We start from the raw sequence: 26483 nt of genomic DNA on the forward strand, positions 1-26483 counted from the left end.
AACACACATTTATAGGCCATATATGTCAACTAATCAAATCATGAACTTGTTCATAGTCTGTTATCACCCTCTTTTGGTGGAAAGTTGAAACTACAGTGCAGGCAGGGAGTTCTTCCAAGACGTCTTGATGTAATGTTGCCACATAGCATACACTACCGTTCAAACATTTGGGATCACTCAGATAATTTAGCATTTTCCATGAAAACTAACTTAATTGCACCAGGGTTTTCAAAGGTTTTCGAATCATCCATTAGACTTCTAACGCAATTAGGGAACACAATGGAGCATTAGAACACTGGAGGATGGTTGCTGGAAATGGGCCAATGTACACACCTATGTAGATATTGCATTAAAAACTAGACGTTTGCAGCTAGAACAGTCATTAATCAAAATATACACATACACACGCATATGCGCGCGCACACACACACACACACACACACACACACACACACACACACACACACACACACACACACACACACACACACACACACACACACACACACACACACACACACACACACACACACACACACACACACCGTGAGCGCCCAGCGCGCTGCGATTGCGCGATCGGACAAAATTAAACTTCCTGCACACTGAGGTCCACTTAAATTTTGGAAAATATATCAAGACTTTACAAATATTTTCTAAATTTCAGCGGCCGCTCTGTCACAATAATGCGACCAGCGCGGTGCAGTTGCGCGTTCGGCGACGCGCTACGGTTGCGCATTTGGCGGTGCGCTGCAGTTGCGCGATCGGACAAAAATGCGCAAATGAAAAAAAATGACTTTTTTTTTTTTTTTTGCTTGGAACGGATTAAAATTTTTTTTCCATGATTTGTAATGGGAAAACATGATTCGGAATTCAAATGATTCTCTTCTCGAACAACCTTCTGGAAAGGATTGTGTTCGAAAACCGAGGCTCCACTGTATATACATTTCATTGTTACTACTGTCCACTGTTGTGCCGTTTGTTCCATCGCGGTTTGCTTCGTGTGCGCGCAGTTTGATAGACAGCTCCGGCACGCTCCTTTAAGTTTGCCTCGCATCGTACGAGTAGCCGTTACGCAACGGCACGGCGACTAACGGTCGCCATCAAATTTATTTTGTTGTCTCAAACGATGACTAATGTTTGGTGTGTTGCCGAGAGCATTTCATTTATTGTTATGTATTATTTTTTGCCAATAATTCAGGAAAGCAATCAAAACTGAACCACGACTTCCCTCCTGTGTTCTGACCGACACCCGGGGGCGAAAAGAGCGTAACCATTCGAGCCAACCCCCTATACAATCCTCAGGCTCCCCAACAATAGCGGTAGCATTATTTTATTGCAATGTACACTTCCGCCTTCATCAGAGTCCTCTGATGAAGGCGGAAGTACACGCCGAAACATGTCAGGTAATGCAACCTAAAATAAACTGTTTGTGATAAAAGAACAAAAAAAGAGATAGATAGATAGATAGATAGATAGATAGATAGATAGATAGATAGATAGATAGATAGATAGATAGATAGATAGATAGATAGATAGATAGATAGATAGATAGATAGATAGATAGATAGATAGATAGATAGATAGATAGATAGATAGATAGATAGATAGATAGATAGATAGATAGATAGATAGATAGATAGATAGATAGATAGATAGATAGATAGATAGATAGATAGATAGATAGATAGATAGATAGATAGATAGATAGATAGATAGATAGATAGATAGATAGATAGATAGATAGATAGATAGATAGATAGATAGATAGATAGATAGATAGATAGATAGATAGATAGATAGATAGATAGATAGATAGATAGATAGATAGATAGATAGATAGATAGATAGATAGATAGATAGATAGATAGATAGATAGATAGATAGATAGATAGATAGATAGATAGATAGATAGATAGATAGATAGATAGATAGATAGATAGATAGATAGATAGATAGATAGATAGATAGATAGATAGATAGATAGATAGATAGAGAGAGAAAGAGAGAGAGAGAAAGAGAGAGAGAGAGAGAAAGAGAAAGAGAAAGAGAAAGAGTATTCCTTTTTAGTTTAATGTCATCCACATTGGTAATAATAGCGGTTTTATTTTAAAAATAAGGATATTTCTAAGTCTGAGACTGTGATGTAACGAAGTCAAATTCCTTGTTTGGCACGCTCAAACATCGCGAATAAATTCTTGAATCTTGAATCTTGAAGTGACCCCATAACTTTGAACGGTAGTGTAGGTTTGACATTGGATGTCCTTCTTGAAGCATCCCACTCATTTTATAACAAGCAGTGGTGTGGAATTATGGTATGATATACCGAGTAGGATATTAATGTGACTGGGATGTGAACTGTGGTACCATGTCAAAGACCGCAATCTGCATTGCACAGCTACAAGGCAACGGCTTTTTAATCTACGATCGCTCATTGGAACGTAGAAGTGATAACAGTTGGAAAATAGTTTTTTTTCTCTTGAACTGCAAGAATGCTCAACTCAGCATTGCTTGAGACACGTATGCTGTCAACACAGTGCTAGCAGAGATCCAATGTCATGTGATAAGATGTGAATTCCTATGAAAGGATGTTTCAGAAATCAACAAAATATAAATTGCAGGTCAATGTAACTTACTATCACGATTTAATTCACTATCGCCAAGAATGCCATGAGGCAAGATCGCGACCAAATAGGTTTGACCACCGCCACATAAACATGTGATGTTGTGGCTAACTATGCTTCAGTGTGGTGAAAAGATTTTTATACTGGTTAGCCACGTTGTCTAAAAGATTTCATGACTCAGCACCATCCTTTCTCATCTGAAGGAGGATATACTGTAAATTTCGGGACCTGGTAATGATGGGCAAATGAAGCTTCAAGATGATTCATGAACCCATTGTTGTGTTTACTTAGACCTCTAGACGGCACTCTTTGTTCACCAAAGAGCTGAAAGCCCACCAACTTTCCATTTCTTAAAACCCTCACTTTAAACTAACATTGCCCTCTAGAGGACCCAAAGAATACAACTGGTTTATGAAGCTTCATTTTCCCATTAAATTAAATTTGGTTGTGTTTCTGCCTAACAATGTGGCCTAATCTTTTAACGATCAACAGTTAGAAGAATTTGACGGAATTATAAATACTAATTATACATATCCCAGATGTGTGACATCTCCCTACGGGTTACTTGATGACGTGTTCAATAAATATGGCAGCACATAGTACCTTTTTAAAGAATCGATTTTAAAATCATTAAACTAGCATAATTAATCATATTCTCAAATTCATCACAAAATATTAACTTTTCACTGCTGTAAATAAAATAACCATGAGAAAAGTACAGCATATACAGTCATTCCTCGCTGTATCACGGTTCACCTTTCACGGCCTCACTGCTTCACAGATTTTATTCACAGTGCATTGTGTTATACCTTCATATGAAAAAGGCACTACAGAGTGGAGTCAGGTCACAGAGGTGCACTATATAGTACGTACTGATGATTAAAATTATTATTTTACTGTTATCTCGAAGAAAGTGTTTACTTCTCTTTGTGAAACAAATGCTTGGGCCTGAAAACAAGTTTTGTCCTTTGGTTTCAATGTTAAACCTCTATGATAATGGTAAAAAAAAAAAAAATGAAGGTTTCTACTTCACGGATTTCACCTACCACGGGTTCTTTTTGGAATGTTACCCACAGAGAAAATCGAGGAATTACTGTATATTTAAAAAGTCATTTATCACAATACTCATCACACTGACCATATTAAACTTATCTATTTACATATACTATACTTCTACCAGAACATTAAAAGTGAACTGAGAGGCATGAATGCATGTTTTGCAACTTCCACATCTAGGTTTGTGGTCATTGTCACTTACATGTGCAAACTGTGGCAAACCTTTAGTAAATCAAGCCTATATAGTTTATCCCACTCCCCTACCCCTCCCCGGCTGGGGAGGTGGTTAGGTGACACCCATGCTGACGATGGCTATCTAGATTCTCGTGGACCAATTCACCATGAGGGAACTGCAGTGGAATACCCTCCTGGAGGACACTGCCAGGACAATCGAAGGCACCTCCGACAGCTCTTGGCTTTGGCCTGGGCATCCACTTTTTGGTTTCCATATGATGTATTTTATGTGCCCTCTTTGCATCCATTGCAGCCTGGTGATCCTGAAAGGGGGATCCTTCCATCTGTGGTCCCTTCTCAAGGTTTCTCATTTTTCCCCTTGTAGGGGTTTTTTGAGTTTTTCCTTGCCCTTTTGGGAGCCTAAGATCAGGGGATGCTTTGAGAATTATTGTCAATTGATTGTCTATGTGAAGCCCTTTGAGACTGCTTGTGATTTAGGGCTATACAAATAAACCTGACTTGACTTGACTTGTTTGTTGCAATGCATATTTGCTCATTATTTTCTTGCTAATCTGGGGCCAAGGTGTTTTTTCAGCACTGTTCGGAGGATATCAAGAGACACACTCACCCGCCTGATCTTCTCTTGCCACCACGGCCTGGCACAGATCCTCCCATCCTTACCGGGCCAGATCCCACTGCCCCCGGCATCACTACTGTACCTGGCAACTCACTGCCCATCTCTGTGGAACAGAACATAAAATAATTAATAACAATAATCTTTTGTCATTGTTAAGCTTACTCATTCTATTCATTCATCCATCCATTTTCTGAACCACTTTGTCCCCACGGGGGTCGCGGGCGTGCTGGAGCCTATCCCAGCCATCATCGGGCAGTACCGGCTGCCAGCCAATCGCAGGGCCATCATCGGGCAGCAGGCGGGGGACCCTGAACTGGTTGCCAGCCAATCGCAGGGCACACAGAGACGAACCATCCACACTCGCACACATACCGAGGGACAATTAAGAGTCTTCAATCGGCCTACCAAGCATGTTTTTGGGATGTGGGAGGAAACCGGAGTGCCCGGAGAAAACCCACACGGACACGGGGAGAACATGCAAACTCCACACAGGGAGGGCCGGAGGTGGACTCGAACCCGCACCCTCCTAAGGCGGACGTGCTACCCAATTAAAGACTATGATATAGCTAAAGGCAAATTACCTTAGGAAAAGTGGGCTGGCAAGTCAGACCCAATGCTGTACCAGTGACACAAAATGAACCGACAAACTAAATTCATTGACTGGCTGTGATGTATCCTTTGTACGCAACGTCACAAACTGACACACAAGAGAGACGGTAGTTTGTTTAATTCAGCATTAAACTTGAACCTAGAAACACAGAGTCATTAAAAGCCCAGCAGCCGACGGCAATGGAAGCATTCATTTAAAAAAATGTGGATTTTTTTCTCAACGTCACGTCTGCCATTCATTGATTGGTTCATTCAAACTGTCAAAAATTACCATGCTTTTGTGCTTGTGTTTGTTGAAAATCTAAAAGAGGTCCTTCAAAAAATGTCATATTGAATAGTAATTACAATGGTGAGGAATAGAAAAATGCCAACTACTGTAGATTATTTTCCAAAATAGTTCAGCCTTCGTACCAAGCTTGTTTATGATGCTGACTCAGATGCAGATTGATAGAAAAATTGACAATTTCCGCCAAAATCGGAATAGAACTGCAGGATATTTTAAACAGGGATATATTGCAGCTTAAGGAATATCAACAAAGCAAATACAAATGTCTGTATACACATGTCAAGATTAATTTTTCTAACTACTAATAATAATGCATCAGATTTATATAGCACTTTTCAAAGACATTTTACAGTGGATACATTATTCATGCGCTCACACAGTTCAACTCTGGTCATGGTAAACTACCACAGCTGCCCTGGGGCAAGCTGACAGAAGGACTATGGCTCCGTCAACCACCACCAAACATTCGTATCCAGGTATACACCAGTGTGAGTGGCAGTGGAGGAAGGGTGTGTGGAGTGTTCTGTCCAAAGACACAAGGACGCATGACTCAAAAAGAGCCAAACTTGAACCGCTGACCCTTCGGTTGACCCCCTGTACTGCCTGAGCCACAGCCGCCACAATGGGCAGTTATCATGCTTTGTTTACAAGCTCTTAAATGTTTATAGATATGAATCCTGTACAGACACTCCAAGGAGCTTGTGCTAATTTAGTATTGAAGTAAGTAAAAGATAAGATGGCAGTCCAATGGAAAAATCCACTTAATATAGTGTCACTGGGCTGGGCATCTATTTAATATAGGGTGAGTAACACAATTTGAGAGATGTAATGAAGACACTGCTTTATTTTGGCAATCAGTGTAGCCATTCATCGCACCAGGAAAAGCCTCGACACTGCGGCCACTATTCTAAAAGTCTAAACACCCTCCCCCATTAAACAATCTCACTTTATCATAGCACCTGTCTTTGCTACACAGCTTATTCCAATCGTTCCCATCCTTCCAACATTTGACTAGAAACATGTTAATGTCCAGTAAAAATGCTGTACCTCCACTTTATGATTTTGAATGACAATGGCCTGTTTTGAAAAAGTTTCTTCATTAACTACCAGAACTGTCCTTTAAATAGATACTTCTTTTCAGCTCAGGCTATGTTTACAACTTTGAGATGATGAAGACAGTGAAGAGGAATTATGAGCATTGTTACTTTGTTTTGATAAACTTTTGACTGGCAACGTTGGATAATTTTCTATTAATTATAATAAAGCAATGTTTAGGTGGGCAACGCAAATTGTTTAAGTAATCCACCAAAATGTTACTATTTCACACAAAACTTGAAGTCACAATTTAAAAAAAAAAAAAAAAAGAAAAATGTTAATGTGTTAATTATGACTCATTCGACTAGTGGTATAAAAGAAACTACACTAGAACCTCTGACTTCAAACATCTGCAGGTTCGAACAAATCGGAGTTTGAACCAAAAACTTGAAGTTTTGAACCCCAGAAACCGAACAAGACACCGGACTCTGAACAGCTTTCCGAACCGGGTCGAGGCTCGCAACAAGATGTCATCAACAATAGCCCAGTGCCCTCTAGTGGCAGGAAGAAACCTCTACAGTAGATGCAGCAGCTCTATTTTCTTCGTTACGAGCCAAATTGACTGCCTTTAACTTAAAAACGGCATCATATGCATTTCTTTTGTTCCCCATATTGAGGGGTTGTGAATAAAAGGTTCCTTTCTCCAGTAATGTCCGTCTTGATATCGTTCTGCCTCTTGTTTGTGTCACTTGTGTGGCCCTATTTGCCTGGCAGACGGATATGCGATTAACACACCACTCTTCTCTCCAGTGACCGTGTGTCTGGTCACATATCCCTCCGCCCACTGAAGTGGTGCCACACAACAGCGGTCAACAACCTTTTTACTAACGAGTGTATGAGCGTATTTGACGTCACAAAAAACTCTAATTATTACGCAAAAGGGACCATTGTTGCTATGTCAGAACAGATTAATTAGTTTTCCATGATTTCTTATGGGAAAAATTGAATCGGACTCCAACCAAATCGGTGTTTGAACAGTTTGCTGGAACGAATTATGGTAGAAGTCAGAGGTTCTACTGTGCTGGTAATACATATATATTACTAGGATTAATTTCCCTATAATTTTATTAATTATATTGATTGGCATCGCGAGACACTGATTAGGACATCCGCCTCACAATTCAGAGGTTACGGTTTTGATTCAGGCCCATCCTGTGTGGATTTTGCATTTCTCCCCTGCATGAGTTTTTTCCAGGTACTCCAGTTTCCTCCCACAACCCAAAAACATGCATGGTAGGCAAATTGAGCACTCCAAATTCCCCATAGGTGTGAGTGTGAATGGTTGTTCGTCTCTGTGTGCCCTGCGATCGGCTGGCAACAATTTCAGGGTATCCCCCGCCTACTGCCCAATGGCTGCTGGGAAGGGAAAATGGATGGATTTATGGATGGATAAATGCATTGCACAATTTGCGCCACACAATGCATTCTGGGATCCAAAACAGAAAGGTTTGCCCCCCCCCACACACACACAATATATTTACAGCTGACAAACGCTATTAGCACAACAAGGAAATGCAAATAGTAAAACACTATTTATAATTTATATCCATTGAAATGCATGGTAATGGTTATTTGATGCATTACAATTTTTCGGGAACCAATCAGCCAATCAAAAGGTAAATGGTACTTTTTTGCTGCAAAAATTTGTCATCGGCCTCCAAAAAACTAAATGCTCTTGTATGCTGTCAAAATTTTATAAACGATATGAATAGAACAATGACTTATTTTATATATATAATATATATAACTATAGTTGAACCCTAGTCATTACTATATAGTAGAGCTGGGGTCGCTTAGAAGAGGGGAACATGGGTGTGAACGTGTGTAAACGTGTGACTGCAAGCTGGTGGCTGGGTCGCCCAGCATCCCAAGCAGCATTGTAGTAATATGATGGGTAAAAGATAATAATAAAAATCATACATTTTATTTGTATGGCGCCTTTCACGGCACTCAAGGTCGCCGAACACACATAAAATAGACACAATTAAAAGAAAAGAAGTCTGAAAGGAAAAAAAACATCTGCAGAAGAGGAATAAAATTAGACAAATGCCTGCCTAAATAGATGGATTTTGAGGTGAGATTTGAGCAGTTCGATGGAGTCAATGTTTTTGATGTCCAGGGGGAGGGAATTCCAGAGGCGAGGGGCAGAGCAACTGAAGGCTCTGGCCCCCATAGTTGACAGATAAAATGAGGGGACAGTGAGGGTGATACTGGAGGCAGACCTGAGAGACCGGGTAGGAGTGTGTACATGAAGGAGGTCTGACAGGTATGGAGGAGCAAGGTTATGGATGGCCTTGAATGTGTGAAGGAGAATTTTATAATCAATGCGCTGTTTTATGGGGAGCCAGTGAAGTTGGTGTAGACCGGGAGTGATATGATGGTAGACGGGTTCCAGTGACAATGCGAGCAGTAGCATTCTGGACCAGTTGCAATTTATGGAGGAGTTTTTGAGGGAGACCAAAAAGGATGGAGTTGCAGTAATCTAAGCGAGAGGTGACAAGTGAGTGGACTAAGATAGCAGCGCTGGATGGGGTGAGTGATGAGCGGAGGCGATTAATGTTACGGAGGTGAAAATAAGCGGGACGGATAGTGTTGTTTATGTGGGTGCTGAATGATAGGGTGCAATCAAGGACGACACCCAGACTCTTTGTCTGAGGGGAAGGGGAAACCGAGGAGGTGTCAATGGTGAGAGTAAGACAGGGTTGTTTATTGAGAGAAGCTTTGGAACCTATGAGGACTACCTCAGTTTTGTCGCTGTTTAGTTTAAGGAAGTTTGAGGTGAACCAGGATTTTATTTCTTGAAGGCACGTACTGAGGGAGGAGGGTGTGAGGCTGAAAGGCGGTTTTGAAGAGACGTAGCGCTGGGTGTCGTCCGCGTAACAGTGGAAATTAATGTTATGTTTACGGAAAATTTAACCGAGTGGGAGGAGATAAATGATAAATAGGAGGGTACCAAGGACAGAACCCTGGGGAACACCAGAGGACACGGGGGAGGGGTGAGATGTGAATGATTTTAACTGGATAAATTGAGAACGGCCAGAAAGAAAAGAGTGAAACCAGTGCAGGGGTGTGTCAACCAGTCCAATAGCGGCTAGTCTTCCTAAGAGGATGGAGTGCGAGATAGTGTCAAAAGCTGCACTTAAATCAAGAAGAATGAGTATGGATATGAGACCAGAGTCGGCTGCAATCAGGAGATCATTAGTGATTTTAATAAGGACTCTTTCTGTACTGTGTCGAGGGCGAAAAGTTCCTTCATGCTGAATTGGTCCACGAGAATCTAGATAGCCGCCGTCAGCTTGGGTGTCACCTAACCACCTCCCCAGCCGGGGAATGGTGGGGGGAGTGGGGTCGGGGAGAGGGAGCAAAAACAAACTCCAGCCGAATCAGCTACTACAGGCTAATTAAAGGCCATATCATAGAAATACGTCTTTAAAGGTGTCTTAAATGTTTCTACTGAGGTAGCAGTTCTAATATCCATTGGCAGGGCATACCAGAGCTCTGGAGCCCGAATAAAAATGCTCTAGCCCCTGCAGACATTTTCTTGGCCCTCGGTGTCACTAAAAGGCTAGCGTTTTGCGAACGAAGGTTACGAGACGGAAGATAAGGAACAACTAAGTCAACGAGATATGAAGGCGCTAAGCCATGCAATAATTTATAGGTTAATAGAAGAACCTTGAAGTCACATCTTAAATGGACCGGGAGCCAGTGTAAATTGGCTAATATTGGGGTAATGTGATCAAATTTTCTTGTCCGTGAGAGCAGCCTTGCAGCAGCATTTTGTACTAACTGTAGACTTTTGATGATGGACTTGGGAAGACCAGAGAATAATGCATTACAGTAGTCCAGGCGCGACGTGATAAATTAATGTATAATAATTTCCGCATCACCAGTCGAGAGGATTGGGCGAATCTTAGCAACATTACGGAAGGTGAAAAAATGCTATTCTGGTCATATTCTTAATGTGCTTTTGAAAAGAGAGCGTTTGGTCAAATATTACCCCGAGATTAGTTACAGTATCACGCTGAGTGATAGTACGGTTATCTATAGTTATAGTGGTTTCCTTAAATAAATGTTGATAACGAGCTGGACCAATTATCAATATCTCAGTTTTATCTGGGTTCAGACGAAGGAAGTTGAGAGACATCCATTGCTTGATCCATTGCCGGTGAGGGAGCGAATGTTAAGTAGTCCCAGATTGACGTCAGTGTTGGTTCGAGCAGGAAGCATTAGCTACCCTAGCTAGGCTAGCCAATGCACTGTGATCCACCTTCCTATTCATGTTTCTCGGTGGATGGCGGCGGGTGGAGGACCAGATGGTGTTTATGGCAGTGGAGTCATCGATGTGGTAGTTGCGTCGAGCTCCACGGTGGATGTATGTCCGGTGGTGACGGCGAGCGATGTCCGGAAAGCGTTGCAGTGCAGGTGGGGGAGCAAACCGGCAGTGCCGGAGCTGGAGAAGCACTGCGTTTGTGTAACGAATCCGGGTTGACTTCATGCTGGATGAATCATGACGGACAGGGAAGTCCACCAGAGCATGGAGCTCACAGCAGGGTTGATAATATGTATGATGCACGGGCCAGACAGGAAAACAGAGGAGCAGCGACCAGCTAGCACACAGGGCATGCCTCTGAGCAATGTGCTTCACTGAGGACAAGCACGGGGTGCGCAGCTAGCTGCCGCGCAAGTAGGAAAGAAGCACCGCCATCCAGGAGTTGGGAAAGCAGCAATGAGCCCTGATCACGCAGGGCGTGTTTCTGAGCAATGTGCGTCACTGCGGACATGACTGAGTTCAAGCGCAGAAGGCAGCAGCCATCCAGCCACGCTCGAGGGAAGAAGCACCAACCGGTGCAGAAGAAGTCGGGAGATGTGACTATATCATGTTAGTTATTTTGTTTACTGTAAAGATACAATACATACACAGAACAGTGTGGGAATGGTTATTAAGGGAATCGGGAAGCTTTAAGCTTTACTATTGTGTACTAGACCACAATTCATGAGGAGATTCATGCGCAATCGCGACTCACTTTGGTTTCGCTATGGACGATGTCCCCCAGGTTAGTGTTGTAATTCTGAAGGTGGACTCCTTGCATTGCGTTGTTCGGGAAAAAAAAATACTTTTCATTTGACTTGCAATACATCCAATAGGCGGCTCGGTGGCGCACTGGGTAGCACAGTTAGGAGGGTACGGGTTCGATTCCAATGTGTGGAGTTTGCATGTTCTCCCCAAGCCCGCATGGGTTTTCTCCGGGCACTCCGGTTTCCTCCCACATCCCAAAAACATGCTTGATAGGCCGATTGAACACTCCAAATTGTCCCTAGGTATGAGTGCGAGTGCGAATGGTTGTTCGTCTCTGTGTGCCCTGCGATTGGTTGGCAACCAGTTCAGGGTGTCCCCCGCCTACTGCCTGATGACGGCTGGGATAGGCTCCAGCACGCCCGCGACCCCCGTGGGGACTAAGCGGTTCAGAAAATGGATGGATGGATACATCCATGCCCTTTAGCGGCCAACAGGAAACTCCACGTGTTGGAAATGTCAATACAATGTGTTAAAATTTCTAAACAATATATATATCGTTTCTACTTTGCGGATTTTCGTTTTTAACAGGTGGTTCTGAAACGCAGCTCCTGCAACAAATGAGGGATCAATGAATAACCTACGAATGTTAATTAAAACACACTTGAGGGTAGGGCTAAACAAGTTTAAGAAAAGCGTTGTGATTTTTCTGACAGATATTACGATTTTAATTCAGCTTGCTGGTTTTTATTTTTAAATCAAGTTTTATTACATTATTCAAAATGCGCAGTAACACAAACATGACAGAAAAGGACATCATACCATTCAAAACATTGATATCTACTACTGGGCTTAAGTGCCTCAAACAGAGACAAGTCATATGACCTGAAATTCAGATCAAAGTATTGCCGTATTTTCCGGACCAAAAGGCGCACCAGATTATACAGCGCACCTTCAATGAAGGGCCCATTTTAAAACTTTGTCCATATATAAGGCGCACCGGATTATAAGGCGCATAAAATAGAAGCTATACTGCAACATACTGCGGTTGACTAGGGTTGCGATATGCATCCACTAGCCAATAACCAATGAGCCCTCTGTAAATAAGCGCGTTTCTCAAACTATCCTATAAAATGATCAGAACTGACTAAATTTCGATGTAACACCGTGGTACTGCTTACCTATGTTTCCCTTCCATATCGATCCGTAAATTTACTCGAAACATTAACAGAGCAGCCGATTTTGACATGAAATAGCCTTGTGCGTATAGCAGCTATCACTATAGCATTAGCCACCCGCAAACTCCCATGAGCCTCAGCAAAGTGTAAACAATCGCGTTTCTCAAATGAGGGCTTAAAAAATTATCAGAACTGACGAAAGTTCGATCTAACACCTTGGTACTGCTTACCTATGTTTCCCTTCCGTATCGATCCGTAAATGTACTCGAAACATTAACAGAGCAGCCTATTTTGACATGAAATAGCCTCATGCGTATAGCAGCTATCACTATAGCATTAGCCACCTGCAAACTCCCATGAACCTCAGCTCGCAGACTCCCATGAGCCTCAGCAAAGTGTAAACAATCGCGTTTCTCAAACGAGGGCTTAAAAAATGATCGGAACTGACTAAAGTTCGATATAACACCTTGGTACTGCTTACCTATGTTTCCCTTCCATATCGATCCGTAAATTTACTCGAAACATTAACAGAGCAGCCTATTTTGACATGAAATAGCCTCACGGGTACAACAGCTATTCAGTGACGCCCCCTGACCACGGTTGCCGTAATGCTGGGAAGCGATGCGACCTTGTAATTTACTCGTTGTACTAAAACGTTCTGAAAATTTTGGCAGAGCACTGTGTACAACCAGTATGGATAAAAAAAATTCATAAATTGATCCATATATAAGGCGCACCGGACTATAAGGAGCACTGTCGGCTTTTGAGAAAATTTTAGGTTTTTAGGGGGCCTTATAGTCCGGAAAATACGGTAATTGAATCTTTTGGTCCAATAAGCAACGTTTTCTTTTAAAAGGGTCAGAAAGTACAATATTCATTCTTTGCTCTGCTTCTTTTTCCATTTTTCATTTTGCCATAAGGTTAATCAGCATGCGATTTTGGATGGTTGGGTGGCTTAATTTATGACAGCCTTAGTTGCATGTGTTACACATTCCAACTGTAGCCACCCAGTTATACAAAAGAAAGAAACCTAGCCAAGCTAACAAATGCTCATTACAAGGTTCGAATAATTTTCTCATTACTGTATGTCTTAATGATGTAAATAGGTCCCTATCAGTTGTTAGTTTGGACTTCAATGCTATTTTGTTTTATTTCAAATCCTAAGAGTTCTGTATCTTTAGACTGTATTTGTAAATATGATTCAAGAAAAAGGGAATGTGAAATTAAAAAAAATAAAAATACAAATACAATACTTCACATAAATAAATTGTTAGAGGCAATGTGAGGGTGCAGCACACGCCATTAACACACGTTAATGGTCAGAATGATACTGCCACGATCTAAATTTGGGCCACAAAAAAAATTCTCCACAAAGCAATATTTTGAAAGACCACAATAGAAACACATAAAAGCAATCTAAAACATAACTCATGCGTTGTAATTATGGAATTAGTGGGTAGTTATATTTCAACAAAATGGTCTAACCTTGGGGTAATGGGGGACAATAACACGCAGAAACTGTAATGTCCAGTCGATTTCATTCGTGGATATTCCTTTCATGCTGCGTACTTGGTCAGCAAGTGTCAAAGCGGTTTTGAAGGCTACATTGCCACATTTATAAGCTGGCCACTGCATATCACACAGACGGACGGGGCTTGGTGCCTGAGAATCGCCAGTAACAATAAATCCATAATAAAGTACTGATAATGTTGCATTAATTGGCTTTTTCCCCTTACTGAAGAAATTCTTAAAGGATGTTTGTTTCTTCTAGCTTGTGGACATTTTAACTTCTATATCACTGGACATTGACTTGCATGTAAAGGCTGATTTTCAAAAGACATCATCTTTGTTACGGAGTAGCATGCAACCCTCATTAGATGATTTCACGTCACGTTTCACATGCTCTTACACCAATTGGATCTGAGTGACAGCCATCTGGGGCTAATCCTACTGTGACACTGTGCTTCTAGTCTGAGATCACTACTATTATGCAAGGGGGGAAGCCTATCTGGTCTTGGATCAGCCAGCTAACTTTGTCCTCCTCTGGCTACGCCAGAAACAAGAGCACCATTAAGCATTGGAAGTCATCATCAAATAAAGAAGAATATGACACAGACTGTGGACATACCGATGTATAAGTTTCATTTGAAATGGGCAGCCTGTTCATTCCTCAAACAAGAACAAGTGCCTTTCTACAATCATCTTTTATTCATTCAAGACAACACTTAATTTCAATACGTTGTACTTGTGAAAATAAGCTTCCTTGTTAATTTTAGACAGTACAGTACAGTGACGTGGCACACAATATGAGAGAATACAGTTGACCTGTTTTCATATGGGGTTCTAGCAGCTCAGTGTAACAGCGTGACTCGAGAAAAATCCTCTGTTTCACATTCTACTTGTGTTCATTTCTGTTGATCACTTTTAAACTGTTTAGATCTGAAAAGGCACAATGCAAAGACTGCAATGGTGTATATATTAACAGGCATCAAAATATGCACTATCCGACTATAGTTTTACAGGTCAAAATTAGCATTTTGTTCCTCATCATCAATTAAGAGAGAAAGTGGGAAAAAGGTAAGTATTGGCAGACTTAACAGATTCCCGTATTTTCCAGACTATAAGTTGCTCGGGAGTACAAGTCGCACCAACCATAAAATACATATTAAAGGAGAAAAGCACATATGTAAGTCGCAGTGGAGTACAAATCGCATTTTTGAGGGAATTTTATTTGTCAAAATCCAACACCAAAAACAGACATGAACCAGCAACAACAGGCTAAACGATACGGTATGCTAACGTGACATATACACAAACGAGGAGCTGAGAACGGGTCGGACGGAAAATTCAGACATATTCAAGGAAGTATTACATGAATAACACGTTTATCAAACCATCTGTGTCACTCCAATTCATTAAATCCATCAATCGTGCTTTATGTAAACAATGCCCCGTATGCGCCACATATGCTGACGTCGGACCCGTTGTAAGTTGCATTTCTAATTATTCCACAGACCCATATAACAATATATAAAGCATATTTCAAATAACTTTGTTTGTAAGTGACATGGAGGACGAAGAGTTTGAAGGATTTAATGATTTGGAGTGACACAGAAGGTTTGAAAAACTACTATGGCTTTTACGCACGCCCGGTCCTTCTCGACGGGAGCTCTCTTTCACCTCCGTGAATGGAAGTCGAGGCCAGCGCTCGGCCGGGTGGGTGTCCGGGAGGGTGGATGGGGCTCGGACTTGGCTTTTACGCACCCCTGGTCCTATTTATGGAGCTTTCTTCCACCTCCGTGGGTGGAAGTTCAGTAGTTGTTGGCTCGTTGAACTCTTGTTTTGTTAAATAAAGAGCCGTTTACCAAACCCACGTCTTTCCTGGTACTTTGTTAACGCTACAACATAGTTATATACTAGATCTCTGCAGTGCACGCGCGGCGTTGTTGAGATATATATATATATATATATATATATATATATAACTATATATAACTATATATATGTATAACTATATATATATAACTATATATATAACTATATATATAACTATAACTATATATATATATATATAACTATATATATATATAACTATATATATATATATATATATATATATATATATATATATATATATATATATAACTATATATATATAACTATATATATATATATATATATATATATATATATATATATATATATATATATATATGCGGAATTTTCGGACTATAAATTGCAGTTTTTTTTATTAGTTTGGGTGGGGGGGCGACATACTCAGGAGCGACTTTTATGTGATTTTTTTCACAAATTTTCAAAATTAAAAAATCCGCAATGTAGTGAAACCACGATAAACAAACCGCGATGTAGCAAAGGATTACTGTCATTTGAACTCCGTGAGTCGTCACCTTATCGTGGTGGAGGGGTTTGCGTGCCCCTATGATCCTAGGAGCCATGTTGTCTGGGGCTTCATGCCCCTGGTAGGGTCACCCATGGCAAAAGGATCCTAGGTGAGGGGCAAAGCACGGCTCAGAAGACCCCTTATGACGAGTAAAATATATGGACCTAGGTTTCCCTCGCCCGGACGCGGGTCAACGGGGCCCCTTTCTGGAGCCAGGCCTGGAGGTGGGGCTCGAAGGCGAGCGCCTGGTGGCCGGGCCTTCGCCCATGGGGTCCAGTCGGGCATAGCCCGAAAAGAAAACGTGGGTCCCCCTTCCCATGGGCTCACCACCTGTAGGAGGGGCCAAAGGGATCGGGTGCAAAGTGAGCTAGGCGGCGGCCAAAGGCGGGGACCTTGGCGGTCCGATTCCCGGCTGCAGAGGCTGGCTCTAGGGACATGGAATGTCACCTCTCTGGCTGGAAAGGAGCCCGAGCTGGTGTGTGAAGCAGAAAAGTTCCGACTAGACATAGTCGGACTTGCCTCCACACATAGTTTGGGCTCTGGTACAAGCCCTCTCGAGAGGGGCTGGACTCTCTTCCACTCTGGAGTTGCCCACGGTGAGAGGCGTCGAGCAGGTTTTGGCATACTTATTGCCCCCCGGCTGGGCGCCAGCACATTGGGGTTCACCCCGGTGAGCGAGAGGGTAGCCTCCCTCCGCCTTCGGGTGGGGGGACGGTTCCTGACTGTTGTTTGTGTCTATGCACCGAACGGCAGCTCAGAGTATCCACCCTTCTGGAGTCCCTGGAGGAAGTGCTGGAGAGCGCTCCTTCTGCGGACTCCATCGTTCTACTGGGTGACTTGGGCATTGACAGTGAGACCTGGAAGGGCGTGATTGGGAGGAACGCCCCCCTCCCCGATCTGAACCCGAGCGGTGTTCTATTGTTGGACTTCTGTGCTCGACACATATTTTCTATAATGAACACCATGTTCAAGCATAAGGGTGTCCATGTGTGCACTTGGCACCAGGACACCCTAGGCCGCAGTTCGTTGATCGACTTTGTAGTCGTGTCATCGGATTTGCGGCCGCATGTTTTGGAGACTCGTGTGAAGAGAGGGGCGGAGCTGTCAACTGATCACCACCTGGTGGTGGGTTGGCTCCGATGGTGGGGGAAGATGCCGGTCCGACCTGTCAGACCCAAACGCTCTGTGAGGGTCTGCTGGGAACGTCTGGCAGAATCCCCTGTCAGGAAGAGCTTCAACTCCCACCTCCGGCAGAGCTTTTCCCACGGCTCGGGGAAGGCGGGGGACATTGCGTCCGAGTGGACCATGTTCCGCGCCTCCATTGTTGAGGCAGCCGACCGGAGCTGTGGCCGTAAGGTTGTTGGTGCCTGTCGTGGCGGCAATCCCCGAATCCGCTGGTGGACACCGGCGGTAAGGGATGCCATCAAGCTGAAGAAGGAGTCCTATAGGGCCGTTTTGGCTTGCGGGACTGCAGAGGCAGCTGACAGGTACCGTCAAGGTTTGGCGAGGCCATGGAGAATGACTTCCGGACAGCTTCGAGGAAATTCTGGTCCACCATCCGGCGTCTCAGGAGGGGGAAGCAGTGCACGGTCAACACTGTTTACAGTGGAGATGGTGTCCTGCTGACCTCGACTCGGGATGCCGTGAGTCGGTGGGGGGAATACTTTGAAGACCTCCTCAGTTCCACCGACACGCCTTCCATTGTGGAAGCAGGGCCTGAAGACTCTGAGGCCCCGGGGATGGATGAGATCCGCCCGGAGTTCTTTAAGGCTCTGGATGTTGAGGGGCTGTCATGGCTGACACGCCTCTACAGCATTGCGTGGACATCGGGGACTGTGCCTCTGGATTGGCAGACTGGGCTGGTGGTTCCCTTCTTTAAGAAGGGGGACCGGAGGGTGTGTTCCATTTACAGGGGAATCACACTCCTCAGCCTCCCTGGTAAGGTCTTTTCAGGGGTGCTGGAGAGGAGGATCCTTCGGCTGGGATAGGCTCCAGCATGCCCGCGTCCCCGTGGGGACTAAGCGGTTCAGAAAATGGATGAATGGATACGTATATCATTGAAGATTCATTTTTTAACGATATCATGACAATATCATGACAATAGCGTCACATTAGCTTACATGTAACATCATGTTACTTTCTTAACCCACAGGCTTGTAAAAGTAAAAAAGTGCCCTTGTGTTTTTTTGTTTCGATGTGCTCCGTAATGTTCCTAGCGCTGCGACCTCCATAGCTGATCATATCTTGACAGAGAATACACAAAACCTTCACTGGGACATCTACTTTATGGATATATTCCGTCAGGCACGTCATCTGAAGCAGTTCTTGATCCCGTTCTGCTTGTCTATTTCCCTGGCACGATCCTCATGCTGGCGAAAACTTTTGCTGAGTAGGCCCTCAAACTATCTAACTAAATAACCCGCCTACAAGTGATGAAAACCCAATCGCAAATTCACACTAGTTCTCAGTGTAAGTTAAATTAACAAGTGGAAATGATGTGAAGAAAGTAGCGCCAAAATGCTGCCGAAAATCAGGCGGATGTTATCGCATCACTGCAGCAAGTGAGTTCCGTTTACAGAGGCAAGCCGATTTCCGTACTCACACCTTAACTAATTTTGCCTTGAGATGTGCCAAAAGATGCCGTCACGGCGGGCAGGCGAATGCTCGCGAGTCGCCTAGGCTAAATTTGCCCGGCCAGCTGGACGTCCCCCCCCCCTAAATAAAAAAATTAATATTTTCTCAACGGATTTACACAATTCACGAAAATGATACTTTCGACAGAAAATTCTCATCCCTTCACATATGTTATTTTAGGGGACACCACTAAATCAAAATAGTTACAATTTAATATTTTTTTCAGTTGATATATAAATAGAACTAATATGCGCTGTAGCCTTCTTTGCTTTAACGAGCAGATGCTAACAAAGCAGTATTAAGTTTACTAATTATTTATATTGTTGTTTGGTAACAGGGTTACTATTCATGACTATTCACAGATTTTAAGAATGGCTAAAAATATTCTGTGGTGTGAATAGTGCTATCGTGCGTGTCTTTAGTTTTAACAAAGCAATTACAGTATTTCATATTTTCAATATGGTTTTATATATATACCGACTGCTCAGGGAAGCGGTATGAGCGATTGAATCATTCTTCACTCTACGACTTTTGGAATCAACAGGCGAGAAGGTAAATAAATAGGGCTAGGCCAGAAGGCTACTAGTTTACATTTCTGTAAATCGTGGATGATACACAGAACAAGTGCAGTGCAGTAGGACAAGATGCAAAATGATCTTTGTGTCACTGAGAGTGAAGAAAGCAAAGCGCCAGCAAAAATAATGTGAGGGATTAACAAAAGGACACCGCACTTCAATATTGAAGCCTTACTTACACATCGGTCAACTCATTCTGACAAAGAGAAGTTAGCAAAGCTGTACAGAACAGCACTGCTGCGAACGAACGACCGCACAGTATGGGGGAAGGGGATGGATGCTGGAGCTAGGCTGTGGCGGCCTGGCGGCGGGTTTTAGCCCTCTTTTTATTTCACAGGCTCGGCAAACTGCATAACATTGAATCCTCGTCTCCAAACGAAGTCTTAACACGTTGGGTACGTCCGAGATGTGAATAGAGGGTGCTGACTTACCAGACGGATTGACCGCGGCGGGAGTTGCCATGTTTCCTCCACGGAATAAAATAACAAAACGGCAGCGGTGGGGATGACGCACAATACGTCAAGAGAGCCCAGGGCAGAGAGAGAGAGAGGGAGAGAGAGAGTCCACACACCGCAGGCTTGGCACGCGAGGCTCCCTCGAGCCGCCTGTCGTCGAAAATCTGCTCTGGGTGATCAGAGGCACTTGAATTAATCGATTTTGACTATTCAGATTGTGGAAAGCAGACTAAATAAAACGCAAGATGTCTGGATGGTAACACCGCGAGATCTTCGGGCTCCTTGAATAAATTATTGCTACACCCAGCAAAGGGCACAGTGACGAGTAATGAGACGAAAATCGTTTGGGAAAGTGTGTCCATTCCAAAGTTTTGATTTGTTCTGACAGTTGCTCCTTTCATATCTGTGTCCTTGTTCAACACTGCACTGGATTTGTTAAAAAAAAAAAAAAAAAAAAACACACACACAAGTAAAATGCTTTCACACACACTACTAAAACCCTCTTAATAATACTAGAGATTTCAATTGAACAAGAAGGCGTTTCAGTTTAACAGGAAAGCAGCTAAAATAAGGAAGTGTGGGCTATTTTTCTTCTGAGCATTCTAAGGATGCACATTTAGCACATGGTGGATAATCGCCAGAGAGAACACTAGAGTAACAGTGCTCAAAATGAATCTTCATTTGTTCTTTTTTGTATATTAGTGCAAACATTATTTGATGATGTGCAAGGTAATGAAGGGTATATAATAAATATATTTGTATTATAAAAATAAATATATCCATCCTTCCATTTTCTGAACAGCTTAGTCCCCACGGGGGTCGCGAGCGTGCTGGAGCCTATCCCAGCCGTCATCGGCAGTAGACAGGGGACACTCTGAACTGGTTGCCAGCCAATCGCAGGGCACACAGAGACAAACAACCATTCGCACTCTCACTCACACCTTGGGAAAATTTGGAGTGCTCAATCGGCCTTCCAAGCATGTTTTTGGGATGTGGGAGGAAACCGGAGTGCCCGGAGAAAACCCACGCGGACACGGGGAGAACATGTTAACTCCACACAGGGAGGGTCGGAGGTGGAATCGAACCCGCACCCTCCTAACTGTGAGGCGGACGTGCTACCCAGTGCCCCACCGAGCCACTTAAATAAATATATAATATATTTAAAAAATTCACCAGCGCTTTGCAGTGTATAGTCTCGCTTCAGAGAAATGAGCCAAATAATTTTGACCAGGAAAGGCTTTATCGAGTGCTTGACGACAACACAAGGTATCAGCGGCGGTATAGCTCCGCTCAAGGTATAGCTCTTCAAGCGGCGGTGTCCATACATGATGCTGTCGCTTGGGGGTAGATTGTTGAAATTTCTGAGTACAAGGATTGTGATTTGTGGTTTGAAATTCATTAAATCTAAAAAGTATTAAGTCTACTGTAGTAGGTTAATATTGTGTGAGTATTGGTAAATGCCAGAAAGAACGAAATTTAAAGTGCAGTACAGAATGGCAAAATCTAATACAACAAAAATTCGCCTATAATGTAGTGTGTGTGTGTGTGTGTGTGTGTGTGTGTGTGTGTGTGTGTGTGTGTGTGTGTGTGTGTGTGTGTGTGTGTGTGTGTGTGTGTGTGTGTGTGAAAGCATTTTAATTGTGTGTGTGAGAACATTTCACTGATGTATGTGAAGCATTTCAGTTGTGTGTGCGAGAACAAAACATTTCAGTTGTGTATATAAGCATTTCACTTGTGTGTGAGGTACTTACTATAGTATGTGAATGTTTTTTCTTTCATATGTCTGTGTGAATTGTAATCCTGAATTATAATCCTAACAGCCCCTCACAGTGGGTGTCAGGTCCCACTTCCCTGACATCTTTATTGATGTTCTCTTTGATTTATTGTGGAGGCTGGATGGATGGATGGATGGATGGATGGATGGATGGATGGATGGATGGATGGATGGATGGATGGATGGATGGATGGATGGATGGATGGATGGATGGATGGATGGATGGACCGAAGGACAGACGGGACGACGGACAGACTGACGGATGGAGGGAGGGAACGACGGACAGAGGGACAGACGGAGGTACAGACGGATGGAGTTATATCAAAATGTTATGCAATGTATCTATCTGTAAAATCCTTTAAAAATTCATTCAAGTTATCAAAAATTAACTCCCCTCGGTGACTTTTGGCCCACCCTATATGTCCAGGTACATATACACGTATATGTATATGTATATGTATATATATATGTATATGTATATGTATATGTATATGTATATGTATATGTAGGGCTGAGCAACAATTTGAGTTTCCTGCTTTGGGTGATTTTCTGTTGTTCTGCTTGCAAACAACATAGCTACTATGTACATTAAAGGGCTAGTTTACCAAAGCATAATCAGTCTTGCCAATTGAGTGACTTTATCGACTCCCTGATTAATTCCTAGTTTGTATTTCTATCACATTTATCAAAAAGGCTACTAGTAGCGACCCTAATCCCTGTACTTTCAAGCCACCTATATTTTAATGAGGTTGCCTTGTTTTGCTTGTTCTGAAGCCTCATTTTATTTACTCGGTGATTATTTTTTTTTTACTCATTCAAATTTGGCAGTCATTGACAACACGATTCTCTATGGTGTGTCAGATGTACCTATTTATTTTTGCTTTAAAGACTAACCCAAAACATCTTGCAAATATTACTGGTGAATTTTAATGATATTTATTGAGATTTTTGACTACCTACAGAAATGTTTTTACGGTGTAAGGAGCAGAGTCAAACTTTATTGCATCCTATTCAAACTTAAAAAACTAATTTATTAGGCTAAAATTGGGCCCATGCTAAAGAATTTACTTCTTGATTTTGCCACACTTCAGACTCAATAGTTTAGTACAAACTGTTGCGTGTTGTGCGGGATGTTCGTTGTTGAGCCAGGAAAGCAAAGGTGTGGAGTTTAGAGTTGGTTCTTTTATTGGCAAGATCTTGTTGTTGTTTAATGGCGGTCAATACACAAGGCACGGCAGCAGATGAAACAACAACTTCTGTCTCCAGGTCAGCTTGTTTTATACTGTCCGGAAAGGCGGGCACTTGTCACATGACCATTTCGTACCTGAGGCGGAAACTTGTCACGTGACCATTTTGTACCTGAGTGTGGGGGGGCGTCACCCCCCTGTGTGTGTTCATCCAGTTGTGTGTGTTGTATACGTGTCCTGATTGAGCAGTTATGAATAAATAATAAAATAATAAAAGAATTGTAGATATATGAGCATCATATTGTACAGAGATTGTCCACCCTAATAGAAAATGTACACATTGCTGTTGCTCCCTCTTCAAAACACACTCATTCCTAGGTAGAGTTTGGGGCACTCCATAGTTTGCATATGTAAAACATGCAATCTCATACTGTGTTACTTGTGCACAGGAAGACATTGAGTTTGGAGCTGGAGCAACATACCGTGCTGTGCAGCACTTGGATTTCAGTAGACAGAGGGAATGCAGCAGTTATCAGAGATTGTTTCCCATTGCTCTCCATCCATCTTCCCCTTTCCTCCTATCTGCACTCCCCATTCGCAGCCTTTCAACTTAACTTGCCAGCATGCCTCAACTTCTCCCCTCCCTTCTTCTTTCGCATAGAGACCATTGGTCCTAACTTCAGAAGCTGTGCAAGATGTGAGGGAGACAGGTAAGAAGCTCTCTCAGTATCACTTTCTCTTATACTGCGCCAGCAATATTTATCTTACTGTTAGGTCATGCTATACAATAGGCTGCACATTAGTGATGTGTCAGCATTCACAGTACATTTGCAAGGTAAATTGGCTTCTGAGGTTTTGCATGGCTGTGAGTATAATTTTCAATATTCAGATAGTTGCCTTTGGGGTATCATAGAGTGCTAAAGAGGCAACATTTTAGAGCTGATAAGAAGAATGGTAACAAGAGAGGTACAGTATCTGCTGGCCGAACTACACAGGCATATGTAAAGCCAAGGTATCTAAGTTTCCAACATTATTGATTGATTGATTGATTGATTGATTGATTGATTGATTGATTGATTGATTGATTGATCGTTCGATTGATTGGTTGATTGATTGATTGATTGATTGATTGATTGATTGATTGATTTGACAATAAAGCAGACTTTGACTTTTAACTTTGATGCCCACAGTTGACAAATATTAAAGACATCCCATGATTATAACGCAGTGGTTCTTAACCTTGTTGGAGGTACCAATTCCCACCAGTTTCATATGTGCATTCACCGAACCCCTCGCTAGTGATTTATTTTTTATTTTTATTTAGGACATAGATGTTTAAGACATAGATGTTTTTACTGGTGCACAAAATGAGCCGTGCAAGAACATCACCTTCTTCAAAGAACAAAACCAACACAATGCATGAACTCACAACAAATTACATACTGGCAAATCAGAATTTACACGATAAATCAGGTTTGTTCGGACCTCCTCAGTGGAGGCTCTGTCCAACCCCTGAGACCGACTCAATGAACCCCTAGGCTTCGATCGAACCCTGGTTAAGAACCAGTGTCATAACGCTAAGTGCTACTAATTTCAGTTATCAGGCACTTCCAATGAATCTCACAGTGAGAAGGAGTGTGACAGCGGCTAAAGTCAGACTCACAGAATAAACAGGATGAAGATTCTGTGCTCACAATTATCAATATTATAACGATATTGCTAAAATAATCTATAAAACAAAATCAAGAATGAATGCACCAAGTTTTACTTTAAATATTAAACAAAAATTGATCCCATGTACTTTTTGCACATTAACGATTGTAAACAAACAAAACAAAATTCATTTTCAGATAAGACACCACAAAATGTCCTAAGAATGCCATAATATATTGACTAAACTTAACTTGAGCATAAAATTAAGTGGCTGTGGGATTTTCAATGTTTTTGAATGGGTTTGATATCAGGGTCACACCTGAAATGAGCACTAATCAACTCACCACCACACAACCACACACACAAACACACACACACATACACACATACTCACACAAACATGTCTACAAGTTGAAATGGACAGTTTTAAAAAAATATTTGTGTTTAACATTTAGTTTTTTTTCAGTCGTTAACAAGGATTTGTCAAAACTCTAAACACAGTTAGCACAGCATCTGTATTTTGTAGCCATACCATTCACACATTTCATGTTGTTTCCACACAATAAGCAGTCAAACACATTTCCCCAACAGACAAGCTATATATCCCCAACAAAATTATTGATTGTTGTTGTATTATTATAAATGTGAATAACAAACAACATCCCACGTTGGTAAAAACAATATTCCTAACCTTATATACAGTATCAAAACCTCTGCTTCTGCAATTACATCAGTTCAAAGGCCATTTCTCTCAGCTGTTAATAAACAAACAATTGAATAATTGACACACAGCTGATAAATTAGAGTGGGCCGATCACAGCTGACTCCAGTGTGATTTCAGTGTGCACATGATTATTTTTAACTTACATGCATTGCCTTTGCCCTCACCCATGCCCCCACCAATGTGGCTGCCATGTAGGCATGTTGCTAATTAGTCATATAGCCAAGATGGCTGTCCCTGTCTGTCAGAAATGAATCAGCCAGTGTGCTGGGATAGGTTCCAGCATGCCTGCGAGACCTTATAAGAATAAACGGTTCAGAAAAAGGATGGATGGATGGATGGATGGATGGATGGATGGATGGATGGATGGATGGATGGATGGATGGATGGATCGTTGGATGGATGGATGGATGGATGGATGGATGGATGGATGGATCGTTGGATGGATGGATGGATGGGTGGGTGGGTGGATGGATGGAGGGAGGGAGGGAGGGAGGGAGGGAGGGAGGGAGGGAGGGAGGGAGGGAGGGAGGGAGGGAGGGAGGGAGGGAGGGAGGGAGAGATGGATGGATGCATGGATGGATGGATGGATGGATGGATGGATGGATGGATGGATGGAAGGACAGGCGGGCGGGCGGGCGGGCGGGCGGACGGGCAAACGGACAGGCGGGCGGACGGGCAGACAGGTAGATGTATGCTTGCTTTTTACATGCTTGTGTATCACAGTCGTGCCATGAAAAGCATGTCTGTCTCGTAGGTTTCGCAAAACATTCCTCTGTAGTATTTTTGGGTGGGTCTTGTACTTCACCTCCAGTCATCAATCCATAAAACTGGCCAAGTTTGCAGACAACACCACCCTCATCAGGCGTATTTCAAACGGTGATTTTGTTGGCTTTAGTGCATCTCCTTCCTG

At 42.5% G+C, this 26483-nt stretch overlaps 1 protein-coding gene across 3 annotated transcripts in view; it reads right to left on the reverse strand.

Moving 5' to 3' along the window:
* The window catches only part of arnt2 (aryl-hydrocarbon receptor nuclear translocator 2), a 92314-nt gene extending 71724 nt beyond the window's left edge, over positions 1-20590 (reverse strand). For all 3 annotated transcript variants that reach the window (XM_085908344.1, XM_085908343.1, XM_085908342.1), the window contains exons 1-2: positions 20212-20590; positions 4480-4591 (exon numbers count right to left, since the gene is read on the reverse strand). In XM_085908344.1, coding sequence (XP_085764470.1) covers positions 4480-4591; positions 20212-20242 — 143 coding nt within the window. In that variant the 5' untranslated portion in view covers positions 20243-20590. The remainder of the gene's footprint in view (positions 1-4479; positions 4592-20211) is intronic.
* Positions 20591-26483: the final 5893 nt, after the last annotated feature.

The sequence above is a fragment of the Syngnathus leptorhynchus genome, chromosome 3, assembly GCF_054491065.1.
Source record: "Syngnathus leptorhynchus isolate UIUO chromosome 3, UIUO_Slep, whole genome shotgun sequence".
Lineage (NCBI taxonomy): Eukaryota > Metazoa > Chordata > Actinopteri > Syngnathiformes > Syngnathidae > Syngnathus > Syngnathus leptorhynchus.